Source organism: Hemicordylus capensis, chromosome 2, assembly GCF_027244095.1.
Source record: "Hemicordylus capensis ecotype Gifberg chromosome 2, rHemCap1.1.pri, whole genome shotgun sequence".
Taxonomy (NCBI): Eukaryota; Metazoa; Chordata; class Lepidosauria; order Squamata; family Cordylidae; genus Hemicordylus; species Hemicordylus capensis.
The window spans coordinates 246,575,089-246,592,135 of record NC_069658.1 but is presented as its reverse complement, the minus strand read 5'-3'; the positions used below and the strand labels follow the sequence as shown (position 1 = coordinate 246,592,135).

Below are 17,047 nucleotides of genomic sequence, written 5' to 3'. Positions count from 1 at the left end.
TCTACAGAACTGGAGCCTTGGGGAGGGGATGGCCAGGAAGGCATACAAGGGCATCTGGGAACTGTATTCCTCTCAGCATTTTCTCCCATCAGGGAAAGCACTAGAAGGGACTACTGTTCCTGGCTGTTCCTTTGTGCCTCCCCAGCCATCCCCACGGGCTCCGGTTCCATATGGAGCTTTTAGAATGTAGCTTCTCAGTGTGTGGTATGCAAACTCCTGGGGGTACACAAGACCCAGGCAGGGAGTATGGGAGAAGGGGGAGAGGAGAAAAAGGCCCAGCAAAGAGGAGAGACAAGAGTGCCTGCTTGCCTTTGCTGCTGGTTACTGCCCAGAATTAGTCTCACTTGCTCTCTTTTTCTCCCCCAGCCCTGCCGTTCTCTCTCATGCCCTCTTTTCCATTCTCTCTGGCTTGTCCCTCTCAAAACAATGCCAAATAATTTGAGGCACCACATAAGATATAGCACTTTATATTTCCCAGCAATAATTTGGCCAACATCACCTCTGGCCAACATCACCTCTAGCTCAGGTACATACTCGAGTTGTGCAACTCTGGTGTAAAGGGTGGCAAATCGACTCACACCAGATCCGACATCTGTCATATCATGACCCTATATACACAGCCCTCCTTCCAACACCTACATAAGAACAGAAGAACAGCCCTGCTGGATCAGGCGGAAGGCCCATCTAGTCCAGCGTCCTGTTTCACACGGTGGCCCACCAGATGCTGCTGGAAGCCACAGGCAGGACAGTTGAGGGCATGCCCTCTCTCCTGCTGTTACTCCCCTGCAACTGGTACTTAGAGGCCTCCTGCCTTTGAGGCTGGAGGTGGCCGTTAGCCCTCCAACTAGTAGCCGATGGTTGACCTCTCCTCCATGAAGTTATCCAAACTCCTCTTAAAGCCATCCAGGTTGTTGGCTGTCACCACATCTTGTGGCAGAGAATTCCACAAGTTGATTTCTCACATCCTGGCACACATTACTCAATCTAAAGAGAATATCCACTGGAAAATTGAGATACTGTTTAAATTATTAACTTACATTATCAAGATGCAAGTACTTGAAGTACAAGTAGTAAGATGTAAGTTTTGGGCAGTATAAAAATATGTTAAATAAATAAAAATAAATAAATAAAATAGATTAAATGGAAATACTGTTTAAATTATTAACTTAAATTATTAAGATGTAAGTACTATACTACTTACTTTTTTTTTAGAAGCTAAGGGCAGTGTTCCATGTAAGAGAGATTCCTGGGCAAACTCCATCATCGCCAGCCAAAGGCCATTTCAGCTGGAGATGATGGGAGATGTAGTCAGCACCATCCGGGATTCCCTGGTAAAGGGAACACTGGTTAGTGGGAACCTGCTACTAAAAGGGCTGAGAAACACCATCGTATACAAGAGGATATCCTGGTGCTGGAAACTGTAGGTATTGTGTGGAGCTGGCCTCTAAGCTGCAGCGGGGATGGGGTCGGAGTCGCATTTGTGGGAATTGGATATCCCAACACTGAGGCCTACTGTCTTGTGTACCCAACAATCCAGCTATCAAAAGGCACCCACACTCCCTTCTTACCCAAGGGGCTGACCTCCCCGTCGACATCTTCCTGCTTGGTCCCTGTGCACAGCTGCCTCTGCTCAACTTCAGCCAGAGCCTGGCCTGCCTCAGAGCAACTCACAACTGCTTCCTCAAATGCCACCTGCAACAGCAGAGAGGGACTCTTTCAGGGGCAGGCCTTCAGAATGGAGCAAACCCCCAGGTTCAATGGCCTTGCTACAGCAGGGCAAGACCCTAAATTACACGTGCTTGCGAAGTCCGATGCAAGTTAATCTGGGTTTCCTCTATCAAGTATATAGCAGCCTGCTTCCCCAATTAGAACATAGGGAGTTGCTGGAGGGTTTCAAACAGAGGCTGGATGGCCATTTGTCAGGGACACTGTGGCAGTTTCCATGGTCTGAGCAGAGGGTTGGTCTAGAAGGCCTCCAAAGTCCCTTCCAGGTCTAAAATTCTATGATTCTATTATTATGCAGAAAAATGGAGGAAGCCATTTTTCTTGGCATGCAGATGAACAGTGTGGAAAGCTTTCCCTGTTGAGCTTCTGCCTGTTAAGTTGCTCTTAAAATGCAGAGGAGCAGGGCCAAAAATGAATGGGTTAACTCCAGGTGCTTGTAGATACGCTTGGTAGCTGCTCTGCCTCATCCATATTCAAGGGGAAACCGTGTAAAATAGAAATCGTACCAAATACAAGGGAAAATGGGATCCTGATAAAAGTGAAAAACCTGACAGGGAAAGAAAGCTGACCTGGTTTCCTTCATATAGAAATGAAATAAAATATTGGCTGACATCCTGACTAAATTACTCAACCGAAGTCCCACTGAAATTAACTGGACAAGTTAATAATGACTAAATTATTAGTATTAAACTAATAACTCAATGGGTCAATTAATTAATTAATTAATTAATTAATTAATTAACCCACTGAGTTATTTGTTTAACTAAATAAATGGAAGTTACATTAAAATTAATGAGACCAGTTAGTCATAACTTGTCATGACTAACTTGTCCTATTTTTTTCAATGGAACTCCCGTGATTTAGTAATTTAGTCAGAAATGGTCAGCCACTATATGTAGGGTTGCCAGTGCCAACCAGGATTGGCCTGAAGTCTCCCGGAATATCGGCATCCATCTCCAGCTGACTCTCGAAAGCAATCCTGGAGTTTTAATCTGAAAAATATCGGGGAAGGCGAAGAAAGAATCTTCAGCATTGGCAAGCCTCTCTGTAACTTCCTGTTTTCAGGCTGTGTCTGTCTTCCTGCGACGAACTACATTTCCCACGATCCTTTGAGCGGTGGCACCCAGCAGCTCCCCTAAATAAGGACTGCAGTCGTAACAGCTGAGCATCAATGGCGTTTATTTATTCCTTAAGTAAGGCAACTAGCCTGAAACTGAAATGCCTTCAGCAAATCAATGCACAGCTGGGGGGTGGGACTCCCAGGCCTAGAGATGAGCATGCAGGAGAGCGAGCAAGCAGCCAGCCAGCCACGCTCCACCGACTCACACCAGACTGAACCTGCATATTCAGCAAGTCCTCTCTTCTGAGAGAGCGGTGCACAAAGGGTTAAGCAGCAAGGGCTAGAGATTCCTAGCAAGGCCCCAACCCTGATCCAAGGTGGGGGTGGGGGCAGGATGTGATCTGGGGCATCCCCTTCCTGGCTTGGCTCCTCCCCCAGAATCTGCCTTTTGAACATGCATGCCTAATTAGCCTCCCCAGAGAGGTGTGGGGAAAGGGCTCTCCACGCGCGTGGTGCTGATCTGTGCTGGGGGCAGGAGGAAGGCGTGTGGCTGGAGGGGCCGGGTGAGTCGCGGGCGGGGGCGCGATCCGAGGGCAGCAGCACTTGCAGAGAGGAGAGGCGCAAGAAGAGGCGGGTCCGGACTGTAGGAAAGTGGGGAGGCAGAGGGGCTGGGAGGAGGAGCAGCGCGTCGGGGTCGGAGGCAGGGAGGGAGGCGGCTGGTGGGCGTCGTGGGGGGAGCTGCTTCCTTGAAGCTCCACTCCAGGACGTTGAGGGCTCCTGGCAGCAGCTCCTCGGGAATGGCGGGGCTGCCTCCCAAGCAGGAGACCCCCAAGTGGGGAGGGAGACGGTCCTAAAAGGCCCATTCAAGCATCCCCAAAGGGCTTTGCTGGGAATGTGGATGGATGGAGATGAGGGGGCTGCCAACTCTGACCAAAGCGATTCCTGGAGACCTCCCCTCCCCGCCCCAATATTCTCCCTCCCTCCAAGCTTTTTCCCAACATCCAGCCATACAGAGGTCTCCAGCACCCCTTGGCATTAGGAAGAAGTCACCTGAGAGGTGGTTCCTTCTCACTGCATTCAGCCCATCGAGGGGACCCTGAATCTGGTTTTCATCCCATTCTGGCTCTGTATATTGTTTTTTCCAGAAAAAAGGAGGGGGAAGTGATAGTCTGCTAGCTCCAATCTGAGTGGGACAATCTGTTTTGAATAGGACAACTTTTTCAAGGAATAAATATTTACTACAGAAAAATATTATTGCTTAAAATTCAAAATACTCAAATCTTATACACTACAGAGACATAATGTTTTATACAATACAGAGACATATTCTCTGTATTGTATAAGACAGGGATTACAGAATACAGTGTCATAAGTTTTGGGTGGTATAAAAATATGTTACACACATAAATGGAATAAATTACAATGTACAAAATATAGAGTACCAAAAACAAAATATGAAATAAAAATAAAGCAAACCTACGCATATTAAATATAAAAAGCACATTCAGATTCATATAGATATATGAATTCTAATACATTGCATAGAATATCGCAGTTATCTCATTAATCCCCAGATAAATTAAATTTAAAGAATAGAGCAAACTAACCCTTAAGTAATCAGAGGGGTCATCTCCAGAAGCCAAGCCCAAAATTTTCTCCATTTTTCTTTAACTAGGGTCTCTTTCTCCATCCCAGAGAAAGTATTTAACCTACTCATAAAATGCACAGAGGATTCACTGTTGCTTTCTTGTTGCTGGGTAACCTCTCTTGTCCTTTGTATTTGTATGGCTAAAATAATGTGTCATTCTAGATAGGACAGCACAGGACGTGCTTTTCCTCCACCCGTGATATAGTGCTGGGTGCACAATGTGTGTTGGCTGCTCCCATCCTACCCAGATCACAGCTAGCAGACTTCCTTCTCCTCCTGCTTTGATTCTTGCCAACATATGACATTTTCTCGGTAGTGTGCATGGGGCTTGGAGGCTGGATGGATGTTCCCCCTACCCTGATTTTGGTCTTGAGAATGAGCCCACAGTATAAAGAGAATCACAACTTCGAATGTTGGGAGGAGAGCAGGTCTTGTAAGCATTAATTGTCCTCTTTGCTAAGCAGGGTCTGCCTTGATTTGCATTTGAATGGGAGATTACATATGAGCACTCTTAGGATATTCCCCTTTGGGGATGGGGCTGTTCTGGGAAGAGTCCCAGAGGGCTGAGAAAGACTCCTGCCTGTAACCTTGGAGAAACTGCTGCCAGTCTATGAAGACAATACTGAGCTAGATGGACCAATGGTCTGACTCTGTATAAGGCAGCTTCCTATGTTTCTATGTAGCTTTTTGCCCAGTTAGCAGGGACTGACATCTGATTCCCATCACAGTTGCTTGTTGCTTTACTTTATCTCTGTTTTGTGAGTTGTGAGAAAAAAATGATACTGCTCCTATGAGGGTTGTTCAAAAAGTCCATATTCTCACCCACATGTGTTCAACCACAGTGTTCAATTTTATTTTTATTTTATTTTTGCAGATTATGTTGTTGCATGTTAAGGCACTCAATATCATCTTCCTGCGTATAACTTGTTGTTGTTGCAAATGGTCTTCTGAGGCAAATTGGTAAATTTGTGAAAAATGGAAAAATCTGAACTCCGGCCAGTGATAAAGTACCTGTCCCTGAGGAGGTTCATGCCGATAAGCAGCAAACTCTGGTGGAGAATGCACTAACCTATTTGACCGTTGTGAAGTGGCAGAGAGAATTCGGGTTTGGCCGATAATCATGTGGAGATGGAGAATGCACAGGATGGCCCTCAACATCCACCATGCAGAAAAACATCAACAGTGTGTGTGATCTCATGATGCAGGACAGGAGAATGGCAGTCAGGACAATTGCTGACTCCATGGGCATCTCAGTTGGTAGCATCTATTCCATCTTGACAGTTTGAATTCCCTATTCCCCAGACCTTGCCCCTAGTGATTTTTATGTGCTTTGAAGAATGAAGGGACACCTTCATGGGATGAAGTGTTCATGGGATTCTGAGGTCATGATGGCTATTGATGGACGACTGGAACAAAGATTTTTTTTCCAGAGGGATGGAGGCACAGGTGGAACAAGTGTATTGCAGTCAAGGGGGATGACACTGAAAAATAAACATTAGAACACACAGATCTGAGTTGTTCATATATGTCAGAATACGCACTTTTTGAACACCACTCATATGCGATTCTGTAGCATTGTAGTGTATTGTGCTTCATTGTCTCACTGGTATGAGTGCATGCTTCATTGTCTCACTGGTAATCTATCCTGTTCCAGGCAGAGACTTTGATGGAACCACATTCCAGCTGAAGCAGGTCTGAGTGAAGGCAAAAGTCTCGGTGGGGGATCTAGCCCTTGGACAACTCGGAGAGAAAACAGGAGTTAGGCAAAGGGCTCAGAACCTCAGACAGCTCCGAGGGGAGGCAGGAGAGACTTAGCTGGAACCTAACACCAGAGCAGGTAAGATGTTGCTCCAGCAAAGATCTGTAGTTTACTGGGGAGTTATCTAGGTTGCTGGCTGGTTAGAGTGCTTGTCCCCACTAGTGACAGGATTCCCAGATGTTGGTGACTACAGCTCCCAGCATCCCTCAGCTACAATGGCCTTTGGCTGGAATTCAGTGTTCCCTCTAAGGCGTGCACACACAATTTTATGTCCGCTCAGTTAATTTTAGACCCCACTCAAGTTGAATCAGGAAGGCTCCATTCTGAATGCACATGTGCTCACATTGCCTTGATACTGCTGCCCAGAACAAAACTCATTCTGCTCACAGATGAAAAAAATTAGAGGGAACACTGCGGGCTTATGGGAGTTGTAGTCAACAATCTGAGAATCCCTGTTACAGGCAACACTGGTCCCCATCCTTTCTCTGGAAGGAACCTTGTGCCATTTTTCAGACATGCCTCTAGGAGCACTGGGTGGACTCGAGTCTCCCAAGTTGAAGGAAGGAGGCAAAGCCCTATTTTTGGACCATGCAGGGGCACTGGATTCAACTCTTTCAAGGTTCTCTTGGTGTAGTGGGTTCTGGCAAAGCCGTGTGTGTGTGTGTGTGTGTGTGTGTGTGTGTGTGTGTGTGTGTCCAGGATTGTGGGAACTTCCCAGTCTTGTCCCCCAAGTCTTCCGCCTTCTGATTGCAGTGGAGGATGGACTCTGCTCCTTGGAACATCATAGGCCAGAAATATTATACCTTTGATGAAGGCAGAGAAAATAGTGGCTTGCCTGGCCCTCCCCCAGAATGAAATCATAACTGTTCAGCACCCTGCTGAAGAAGTAGTTCCAAAACTCTAATACCAGTTATTCCCAAGAAGGTCTCATGTTGGACTAGGACTGGGGAGACCCAAGTTCAAATCCCTATTCAGCCATTAAACTCACCGGATGACTCTGACTCACCTGATGACTCTTATCTCTCAACCTAACCTACCTCACAGGGTTGCTGTGAGGATAAACATAACCCTGTACACCACTCTGGGCTCCTCAGAAGAAGTGTAGCAAATAAATGTTGGCAGTTGCAACTGGCTGACCTGGTGGCTACTCAGGGAGGGGCCTTCTCCATCACTGCCTTGAGGCTTTGGAATGTGCTCCTTGCGGAAATAAGAGCCTCCCCATCTCTGACAACTTTGAAAAGGCAGTTAAGACACATCTGTTCACCCAGGCTTTTATTTAGACTTACAGTTTTTAACATTGTGCTACATTTTAAATGATTTTTATGTTTTAACATTTTAATTTTGTTTTAATTTGTGTTGTTTTAATGTAAACCACCCAGAGACATAGGTTTGGGGTTGTATAAAAACATGTATACATATATAACATGAAAAAAAATATTTTTTTTGAATCTGCATAACAAAAATTCTGTTAATAGTTCCACCTCCTCAGTTTGCACAGTTGCCCTGTGGGTGGTGGTGGTGGTTGTATTTTGCTACTACACTTAATTAATGGTGACTGATATTTAATGGAATGATCAACAATTGGATATATTGCTAAACTATTTCCCGAATGGTCACAGAATTTCAGACAGAACCAATAGCCCCGTTCATATGTTATGTTCAACTCACATAACCTATGGAAAAAACACAAGTTCAAATGCACACATGATTTGCATGGTTTTTGCACATTTATTATTATTTTTTTTAATTTTGAAAATTTCTGCCCTGCTTTTCTCCACACAGATTTAAGGCAGCTTACTTTTAAAACAACCATGAAAATGTTAAGTTGATGATAACACGTAAAAAAAAAAACCCCAGACAAAACACACAGCATACCAGATGAAGAAATGAACACCAAGAGAGCATTTAAAGTAAGGTTGCACAACTTCAGCCCTCCAGCTGTTGTTGGACTACAACTGCCATCATCCCCAGGAACTGTGACTAGTAGTCAGGACTGATGGGAGTTGTAGTCCAACATCTGCAGAAGGGCTGAAGGAGCTCCAAAATGAAGAGAGGCGTGGAATGGCTTGATGAAAGAACAAAGTCTTTAACTGGCTCGGGAACACCATTGAGGTGGGTGCCAGCGCAAGCTTTAGTGGCAGGGGATTCCATAGGGCAGGGGCCACCACTAAGAAGGCCCCTTCCTGCACAGTCATCAGCTGAAACTTAGATGGAAGAAGTATCTTCTTCCAGACTGAGGCCCAGGGTCTCTACTGAGGCACGGATCTGGTGCCTCAGAGATCTGGCTTGGGGAGGGATGGGGGTGGGTGAGGGGCACAGACCTCAGCTAGCTACAAGGGGATCAGGAACTGTGTTCCCCTTTAACAGGGATTCCCAGATATTGCTAAGAACAGCCTTGTTAGATCAGGCCCAAGGCCTATCGAGTCCAGCATTCTGTTTTCCTCAGTGCGCCACAAGATGCCTCTGGGAGTCCCACAGGCATGCCCTCTTTCTTGCTGTTGCTCTCCTGCAGCTGATATTCAGAAGCACCGCCAGCTGTAAAGGCCTTTGGCTGAGGATTACAGGAGTTGGAGTCAGCAAAATCTGGGAATCCTTGTTATAGAGAACACTGGTCAGGAATCTCGGATAGCTCCAAGCAGGAACACAAGAGAGCTGCAGGAACTTTGGTTCTTCATATATATAACTATATCTATATAACTATCTATATCTATATCTATATCTATATCTATCTATCTATCTATCTATCTATCTATCTACCTATCTATCAGTATATAACTAAATAGCAACAACAGCAGGAATAGGCTAGCTATTTACTTGTGTTTGTTCTTTTCCCCTCTGTTCCCCAAGGAAAAGCACACCGCACCAGTTATTTCATTGTCATTTCTTCTAGAGTTCTTGGTCCTGCCGTGTTATCTTTGTGAGGTCACATAACAATGAAAATAGAGGAGCAAGACCCCATCGCCCTTACCTTAGGGGAGGGATCAGGAAGAACAGGAGAAACCCCTCATCTTATCCAGGTTCAGAGTACTGGGGAAGAGGTTAAACGGGAATCAGATGAAGGGACGCTTCTACACTGGGACGCACAATGGCAGGAGTTCCTGGAATCCCCTCACGCCGGCTTGGGAGCCCCACAGTTCCCAGAGGAACCTGCCCCATGGAATGACGCTACCACTTTCCTGGCTTCCTTTGAGCAAGTGGCCGAATCCTGTCAGTGGCCCAGAGAAGTGTGGGCAACTCGACTCCTGCCAGCCCTCAGTGGAGAAGCGGAGCAGGCCTTTAGCAGGCTGGATGCTGAAGATAGATGGGATTATGGGAAGGTGAAGGCAGCCATCTTGCGAGGAGACATCATGAGAAGGGAGAAGCAACGTCAACACTTCCGGCGTTTCTGCTACCAAGAGGCCGAGGGGCCCAGAGGGGCTTACAGGAGACTGCAAGAGCTTTGCCATGGGTGGCTGAAGGTCGAGAGATACTCCAAGGAGCAGATCCTGGAGCTGCTGATCCTGGAGCAATTCCTGGCCATTCTTCCCCCAGAGATCCAGAGCTGGGTGAGGGAACATGGCCCAGAGACCTGTTCCCAGGCAGTAACCCTGGCTGAAGATTTCCTACTGAGACAGCGAACGGCCGAGAGACAGGAAAACCAGGTGAGACTGCTTCACAATGTTGTTCCTGTGCGGGACAGAGGAAGCAGCCCTCGAATGAGTCAGGCCTTTGATCCATCTGTTTCAGTATTGTCTACTACCACAGTGGCTGGTAGTGGTTCTCCAGAGTTTCAGGCAGGAGTCTCCCTAGCTTTGCCTTGAGATGCCTGGGAGTGAACCATGCTGAACAGTTGCTACCACTTAATGTAGACCACACTGAGCTAGATGGACCAAGGCTCCGATTCAGTATAAGGCAAGACATTCATTAGGAGCATGAGTGGTAGAGCACAGGCAGAACATTCCAGGTTCCAGCTCTGCTTAGGGTTGAGAAAATCTCTTCCATGAAATCCTGGATTGCTGATGCCAGTCAGTGTACACTCCTGGCTGAAACTCTGTACCCCTGCAGAGGAACATAAGACCATAGGAAGCTGCCATATACTGAGTCAGACCATTGGTCTATCTAGCTCAGTATTGTCTTCGCAGACTGGTAGTGGCTTCTCCAAGGTTGCACGCAGGAATCTCTCTCAGCCCTATCTTGGAGACAGGGGCGTATCTAGGGGTAGGGCAGGCAGGGCACGTGCCCCTGGCGCCACTTGAAGGGGGGGCTGCCAAAAAATGGCTGCCAAAAACAAAATGGCCACTGTGCATGCTCAAATGGCCTCTGTGAGGCTCTAGGTCATGCCAGGCTTTGCAGAGGCCATTTGAGCATGCACGGTGGCCATTTTGTTTTCAGTGGCCTTTAAAAAAAAAAAAGATTATTTTTAAAAATGGCCACTGCACATGCTCAAATGGTCCCTGCGAGGCCCTAGAAGCCAGCGGGGTGAGGGGGAATCTTTGCAAACCCCCCCAGCCTTTAGGAAGCCCCCAAAAGGGGCTACGGGTAATAATAATAATAATAATATAATATAGGACACTGTACACATATTCAGATTGTCTCTATGTACAGAGAATCAGGGCTTGTGAATACTGAGCTGACGCTTAAGAGCTAGGATTGTATTCATTTGCTCTTACTTTGCTTCTTGTGATAAGTGAGTTAAATGTGATGTCTTGCTAATATGGCTATTAATGGTGAGTTTGTCTTTGAATCAGTGTGAAACCCTTAATATTAAGGCCCACTGGGAGTTTCTTGCTCTCTTTCTCTCATTTTAACTGTCTTTCTGAAAGACTAGAATATATTCCATGCAGTGACACAGTTTACTCTGCATATCCTTTAATTATTTACAGAGTATCTGGGAAAAGTCAAATTCTCCATTGATTTTAAAAACTTATGTAATGGTGATGCTACAATGCATAGTAGAGAATTAGACAGGCACTTCTGTTTAGTTTTCCAAGTACACCTCCACATAGTATTTGGGTATTTCATGAGCCCCCACACACAGAAATTTGTAGTTTTCCAGCATTTTTTGGTCCGGCTAAGTCCACTGCTAAATAGTTTTTGAAATATTAAAAGATTAACGAGCTTGACTTGTATTTTTCAGCTGATATTATGGTAAAGTTATCTGAAAGATGGGTGTCAGATGCTTGGACAGGGGGTGCAATTTCAGTGTTTGCCCTAGGCGCTATTTTCCCTAGATATGCCTCTGCTTGGAGAAGCCAGGGAGGGAACTTGGAACCTTCTGCTCTTCCCAGAGTCACTCCATCCCCCAAGGGGAATATCTTACAGAGCTCACACTTCTAGTCTCCCATTCAATTGTAACCAGGGTGGACCCTTCTTAGCTAAGGGGACAAGTCATGCTCTCCCATGAGGAGAGCTGCTGCCAGTCAGTGTAGTAGATTCCTGCCTGGGCTGAAACTCTGGAGAGCTGCTGCCCTTCAGCGTAGTACTGAGGCAGTGGCGGGGAGACAGCCAGGCTCTTCCTTCTTGCTGTCCCATTCCCTGTTGCTCCCCCAGCAGCCCTGTCCCTCCCTGCTGAAAGAAAGCCCTCTTCGTTGCCATTCCAGGCCCTGCCGTTATCGGCTGCCCCACCCTCTGAGCAAGAGCAGACTCCAGAGCGTGACTCCAGGAGGAGGTGGCTGCGTGGGGAGCCCAAGCAGGAGGGTGAAGAAGGCAATGGTGAGTCCCTCGTGTTATCCAGACCTGCTCGACTTAGGCCCTCCCGCTGTTTTTGAACTACAACTCCCATCATCCCCAGCCACAGTGGCCGAGAGCCAGGGATTATGGGAATTGTAGGCCAACATCTGCAGGAGGGCCGAAGTTGAGCAGCCCTGTAAATTTATCCCCGAATTGTAGGTGAGGGGAGGCAAGAATGGTTTACTAAAGACCACCCAGCAAGTTCATGTTGCTACCCCGATCGAGTAAGGCAGCAGCAAAGAAATGGCTGTCGATCCAGCAAAGGCTGGCTGCAAATAAAGCGGGGATGTCGAAGCCAGGACTTTCCCCCTTCTCCCTGGAGCTCAGGCTGGCCTTGATTCCAAGCAGGTGCCTCAGTCGGCCTAACCCTCTTCCTGAAGAGGCCCATTAGGATGGAAGCCCAAGATAGATAGATAAACTTTATTACGATCGTAGATCAGACTGTACAACCCACCCCATTAGGATGGAAGCCCAAGCATTGGGAGGGAAACACTTTGCCTCCCATGTTGGAGTTCGCAGGCCCTAGCCCAGCATTGCCTCTACATCTGGGGTCCCGGGAGCAGTGGAGGGCATTCTAGGGAGGGGACAGGAGCCATTTTTGGTGGTGAAGGGGCACTGGGTCCGAGGAGAGGCCACAGCTGATGGCTGCTCAGGGTCTGTGTGATCCAGGGGCTTTCCTTGTGGCCTGGGGGTCTTGGCTCCTGGAGGACCTCCGAGTGGTCTTCTCCAGGGTGGAGTCCGGGGGTCTTAATATACTCTCCGAAGGTAAGATTTACATGGTTGGTTCAGACCTAGAAGGGCAGGGGAAAGGACCCAAAGGAGTAGGGACCTAGAGCTTTTACCCTAGGAAGAAAGGCTAAGCTATTTGTTCTTGGCATTGTATTATTAATTTATTAATTATTTAAAATATGTATACTCCGCCCCTCCAGAACACTGCTGCTTGGGGCAGCTCAGAACATTACTCAAAAGAAAGAATGTAAAATAAGACTAATAGAGTTAACCCAATTTATGTTTAACAAGTTCAGGCAAAACCACATTTAAAATTACAATTTAAAAAAATAATTCAAATGAAAAGTTATTTTAAAAGCAGAGAACTATAAAAACTAAAGAGGTTTGGCATTGCCCCCACAGCATTGGCCAAGGCAGGAAGAAAAGCACTTTTACAAAGCATATTGCCAAGGCGGGAAGAAAAGCCCTCGGAGCCTGTGTATAATATTATTATTGTTAATAATTCAATTTATTAATAGGCTCCCATATAATACGAATACAATGAATATTTATAGAATCACCTTCCCTGCCTCCAACCTAGCTTTGAACTCACACTTGACCAAAAATCAGGGGTGCACAGAGCTCCCAAAGCTGTTTGTCCTGCCTAGTTAATGTTCACAGTGACACCTGTCTGCAGTGTGCAAGCAGAGCAGGTAAGGGAGACGTGCATGGGTTTAGGCTGATCCAGCAAACCACAGTTTGTTAGGTCAACTAAACCAGCCCTTTGTCTTGATCTCCTTGTATTCCTTTTTACTTCCTTTTCTTCCCTCCAAGTTTTCTTCTCTACTTCGAACAAGGATCTCTCTTTTTCTCTCCCATAGAAGCTGAAAGCATAAGAGAAACTGTGGTGGAGAACTTCCTGCTGGAAGGCCTTCCTTCAGAAGAAACATTGGAAAGTTCACTAGGAGGATTCCGAGAGAATATTTCCATCCTGACGGAGCTGGCTGAGAGTGAGTACGATATGATTTGACAAATATTTATATACTGCTTTTCAACAAAAGTTCCCAAAGTGGTTTACATAGATTTAAATAAATAAATAAATAAATAAAATGGCTCCCTGTCCCCAAATAGCTCACAGTCTAAAAAAGAAACATCAGTACGCTTAGGTGAAGCTGCCTTAGACCGAGTCAGACTCATGGTCCGCCTCGGGCAGCACTGTCTACATTGTCTGGCAGCACCTCTTCTGGGTTTCAGGTAGGGGCCTTTCCCAGCTCTTCCATACAAAACAGGTGCTCCACCACTGAGCTAAGGAGGCTCCTGATGAACATATGAATCTGACTTCTACTGAGTCAGACCATTGGTCCATCTAGCTCAGTATTGTCTACACTGACTGGCAGTAGCTCTCCAGGGTTTCAGAAAGTAGTCTTTCTTAGGGGTGTGCAGTTTGATAGCCAACTGGTTCACTGGTTCAACAGTTGGATAGCCAGCTGGTTCACTGTCAATCAGGCTGTTTGACTGTGAACTGGACCAGCCTTCAGGAAAGACAGATTGAACCGGATCCAGCCCAGTTCATGGCGAACTGGTTTGCCAGTTTGAGCGGCTATGTTTATGTAACAAGTTGCTTGCGATAAAGGGGATAAAGCAGTTTCTTGTAATAAAGGGGTTGATAAAACTTAGGTGGCTAGTGAGTGTAGGTATGGCAGGGGCAGCGAGAACAAAGCACTTTTAAGGTAAATGAAGTGTTGGCAGCTCACCTGGAAGCTGCAGCCGCAGTGTCGCTCCCCACAGCAGCCCAGCTATGTGGTGGAGACCCAGCTGTCAGCCCAGCACTCACTCACATGTTCTCCGCATGTGCCAAGACCGTAACATTTACTCTTAAAGGTTCCTCACCCACCACCAGGGCTGCCTGCCCTCACCAGCCACCCTCAGCTTTATCCCTTGTATTACAAGCAACGTCTTATTCACATAGCTGATTGAACTGGTGAACCGGTTAGTCCAAATTTGGACTGAACCACGGAAAACGGTCCACGCACCCCCCTAGTTTTTCTTTCCTAGCCCTATCAGCTTCTCTCACCCCTATTATTATTTCAAATTTCATGGTCAAATGAACAATTGCCCTTTGTGCCTGCAGGGTTTGTGTGTGAGCATGAGGATGAGGCAGAACCCTGTGAGATTTCTGCAGAAGGAACTGACGATCCAGAAGTGGAGGAGGACTCCAGGAATCCAAATGGACCCAAGACACAGCAGGAAAAAACAGCAGAAGCAAAGGAGAACAGGGGGAATGCATGGGTTGTTTGCCAGGTCAAAAGTTGTCATGAAACTCCAGGCCAACAGAAAATACAGAAGGCAAAGAGAAAGTGCCAAGGGTGTGGGAAAGGCTTTGCATCTACAGCAGGGCTAAGGAAACATCAGAGAGTCCACACAGGAGAAAAACATTACCACTGCGTGGAGTGTGGCAAGAGCTTCCACACAAGCACCCAGCTCACACTGCACCGGAGGATCCACATGAGGGAGAAGCCCTACAAATGCCTGGAGTGTGACAAGAGGTGCAGCAGCAAACCGGCCCTTATTTCGCATCAGAGAATCCATGGAGGCGAAAAGTCTTACAGATGCACTAAGTGTCGCAAGAGCTTCAGCTCAAGCGCGTGCTTGATTGAGCATCAGTGCACGCACACTGACGCGAAGCCGTACATGTGCCTGGAGTGCAGCAAGACCTTCAGGCGGAAAGACCATCTCGTTCTGCATCAAAGAATCCACACGGGGGAGAAACCTTACCACTGCATGGAGTGTGGCAAGAGCTTCCGCACAAGCACCCAGTTCACGTTCCACCGGAGGATCCACACGGGGGAGAAGCCCTACAAATGCCTGGAGTGTGACAAGAGGTTCATCAGCAAACAAGAACTTATTTCGCACCAGAGAATCCACGAAGCCAAAAAGCCTTCCAGATGCTCTGAGTGTCGCAAGAGCTTCAGCTCAAGAGCGTGCTTGATTGAGCATCAGCGCACGCACACTGATGTGAGGCCGTACGTGTGCCTGGAGTGCGGCAAGACCTTCAGGCGGGGAGACCATCTCGTTCTGCACCAAAGAATCCACACAGGGGAGAAACCGTATCGGTGTCTGGAGTGTGGCAAGTGCTTCAGGCAGGGCTCCAACCTCACTTTGCATCAAAGAATCCACACAGGAGAGAAGCCCTATCAATGCCTGAGGTGCGGGAAGAGCTTCATTGGCAAGTCAAGCCTCACTTCGCATCACAGGACCTGCCCGGAGGTAAAACACTGTAAATAATTGGATTGTGGAAAGGACTTTATGCAGGCATTCACCTACAGGATAGATAAATCACACAAAGACAGTTTTGCCCATGGACAGAAGAACTACCCTGTTTACCCAAATGCGAGACGGGAGGGCAGTTCACAGGACCATCAACTGGGCAGGAGATGAGTCTTACCCATTTTCGGGAGCTGGGTATGCTCCTGTTTTGTGATCATTGTTTGATACAAACAAGTCAAGTGATGAGGAGTAGAAGTTGGTGTCTCCCATGTGTCTCTTTCTAGATAACGAGCCCCTTGGGACAGGGAATGAATGACCCTCCTACCTGGGCAAAGAGATATCCTTTAAAGTGGCAGCTCTCTTATCTTTAGCAGGGGGAGAGCCACTGTCCCTGTTTATAGCCCAGCATCTCATCCTTCCCAGTGACTGCTACTGGTGTCTCCCTTGTGTTTCTTTCTAGATTGTATATCCCTTTGGGGGTAAGGAGTTGATTACTCTTGGAACTGGGCAAAGAGACACTTTCTAAAGTGGTGGCTCTCTTATCTTTCGCAGGAGGGGAGCAACTGTCCGTATTCAGCCCAGCCTAGCATTTCTCCCAGTGGCTATTGCTGGTGTCTCCCCTCTTTTGACTGTGAGCCGCTTTGGGACAGGGCACCATTTTCTTATTCCTTTTGCTCTGTAGACCGCTTTGAGAGCTTTCTTTTTTGTTGAAAAGTGGTATATAAATATTCATATTAATAATAACTAATAATTTCTTTATTTGCTTTCTAATAAGTTGACATGTTTTCGATTTCACCTGTTAGATAAGGAAGGAGCAGGCTTTCTCTTGTATGTAATACAGAAGACTCAAAGTCCTCTATATTGCAAATGCACCTGCTTGAAGGTTTGTAAACAATAAAATGTTAAAAGTTTCACCAAAGGATGTGTTCTTTAGTCTGTTGTAGATGTTTGGGACTCTCTCTCTCTCTTGAAGTTCCTCTTCCCAGTGAGAAGATCTCCCAAAAGCCCAAGAGACTTCACATTGGGACTTAAAGTGGTTCTCAACTGCTTGTTTGAAATCACTGTCCATAAGGCCCCTTACCAAGTTCAGGTTTGATCTTCCTGAGGACTAGTAACACTGAAGCATGTTTAAAGACAGAGATTTCCATTTATTGGGAGGAAACCAGCTTTA

The 17,047-nt window shown here is 46.7% G+C and overlaps 1 protein-coding gene across 7 annotated transcripts; it reads left to right on the top strand.

The window, feature by feature from the left end:
* Window positions 1-1,285: 1,285 nt before the first annotated feature.
* On the top strand, window positions 1,286-16,787 carry LOC128342608 (oocyte zinc finger protein XlCOF22-like). Of its 7 annotated transcripts, XM_053290110.1 has the most exons (7): window positions 3,195-3,348; window positions 5,308-5,690; window positions 6,088-6,270; window positions 9,083-9,833; window positions 11,772-11,883; window positions 13,491-13,619; window positions 14,741-16,787. In XM_053290110.1, the coding sequence occupies exons 4-7, from the start codon at window positions 9,126-9,128 to the stop codon at window positions 15,892-15,894; spliced, it is 2,103 nt and encodes a 700-aa protein (XP_053146085.1). In that variant the 5' UTR covers window positions 3,195-3,348; window positions 5,308-5,690; window positions 6,088-6,270; window positions 9,083-9,125; the 3' UTR covers window positions 15,895-16,787. The 7 variants fall into 7 exon arrangements, with proteins under 7 accessions (XP_053146087.1, XP_053146089.1, XP_053146090.1 ...); XM_053290112.1 differs by lacking the exons at window positions 3,195-3,348; window positions 5,308-5,690 and adding an exon at window positions 1,286-1,420; XM_053290114.1 differs by lacking the exons at window positions 3,195-3,348; window positions 5,308-5,690 and adding an exon at window positions 2,848-2,918.
* Window positions 16,788-17,047: the final 260 nt, after the last annotated feature.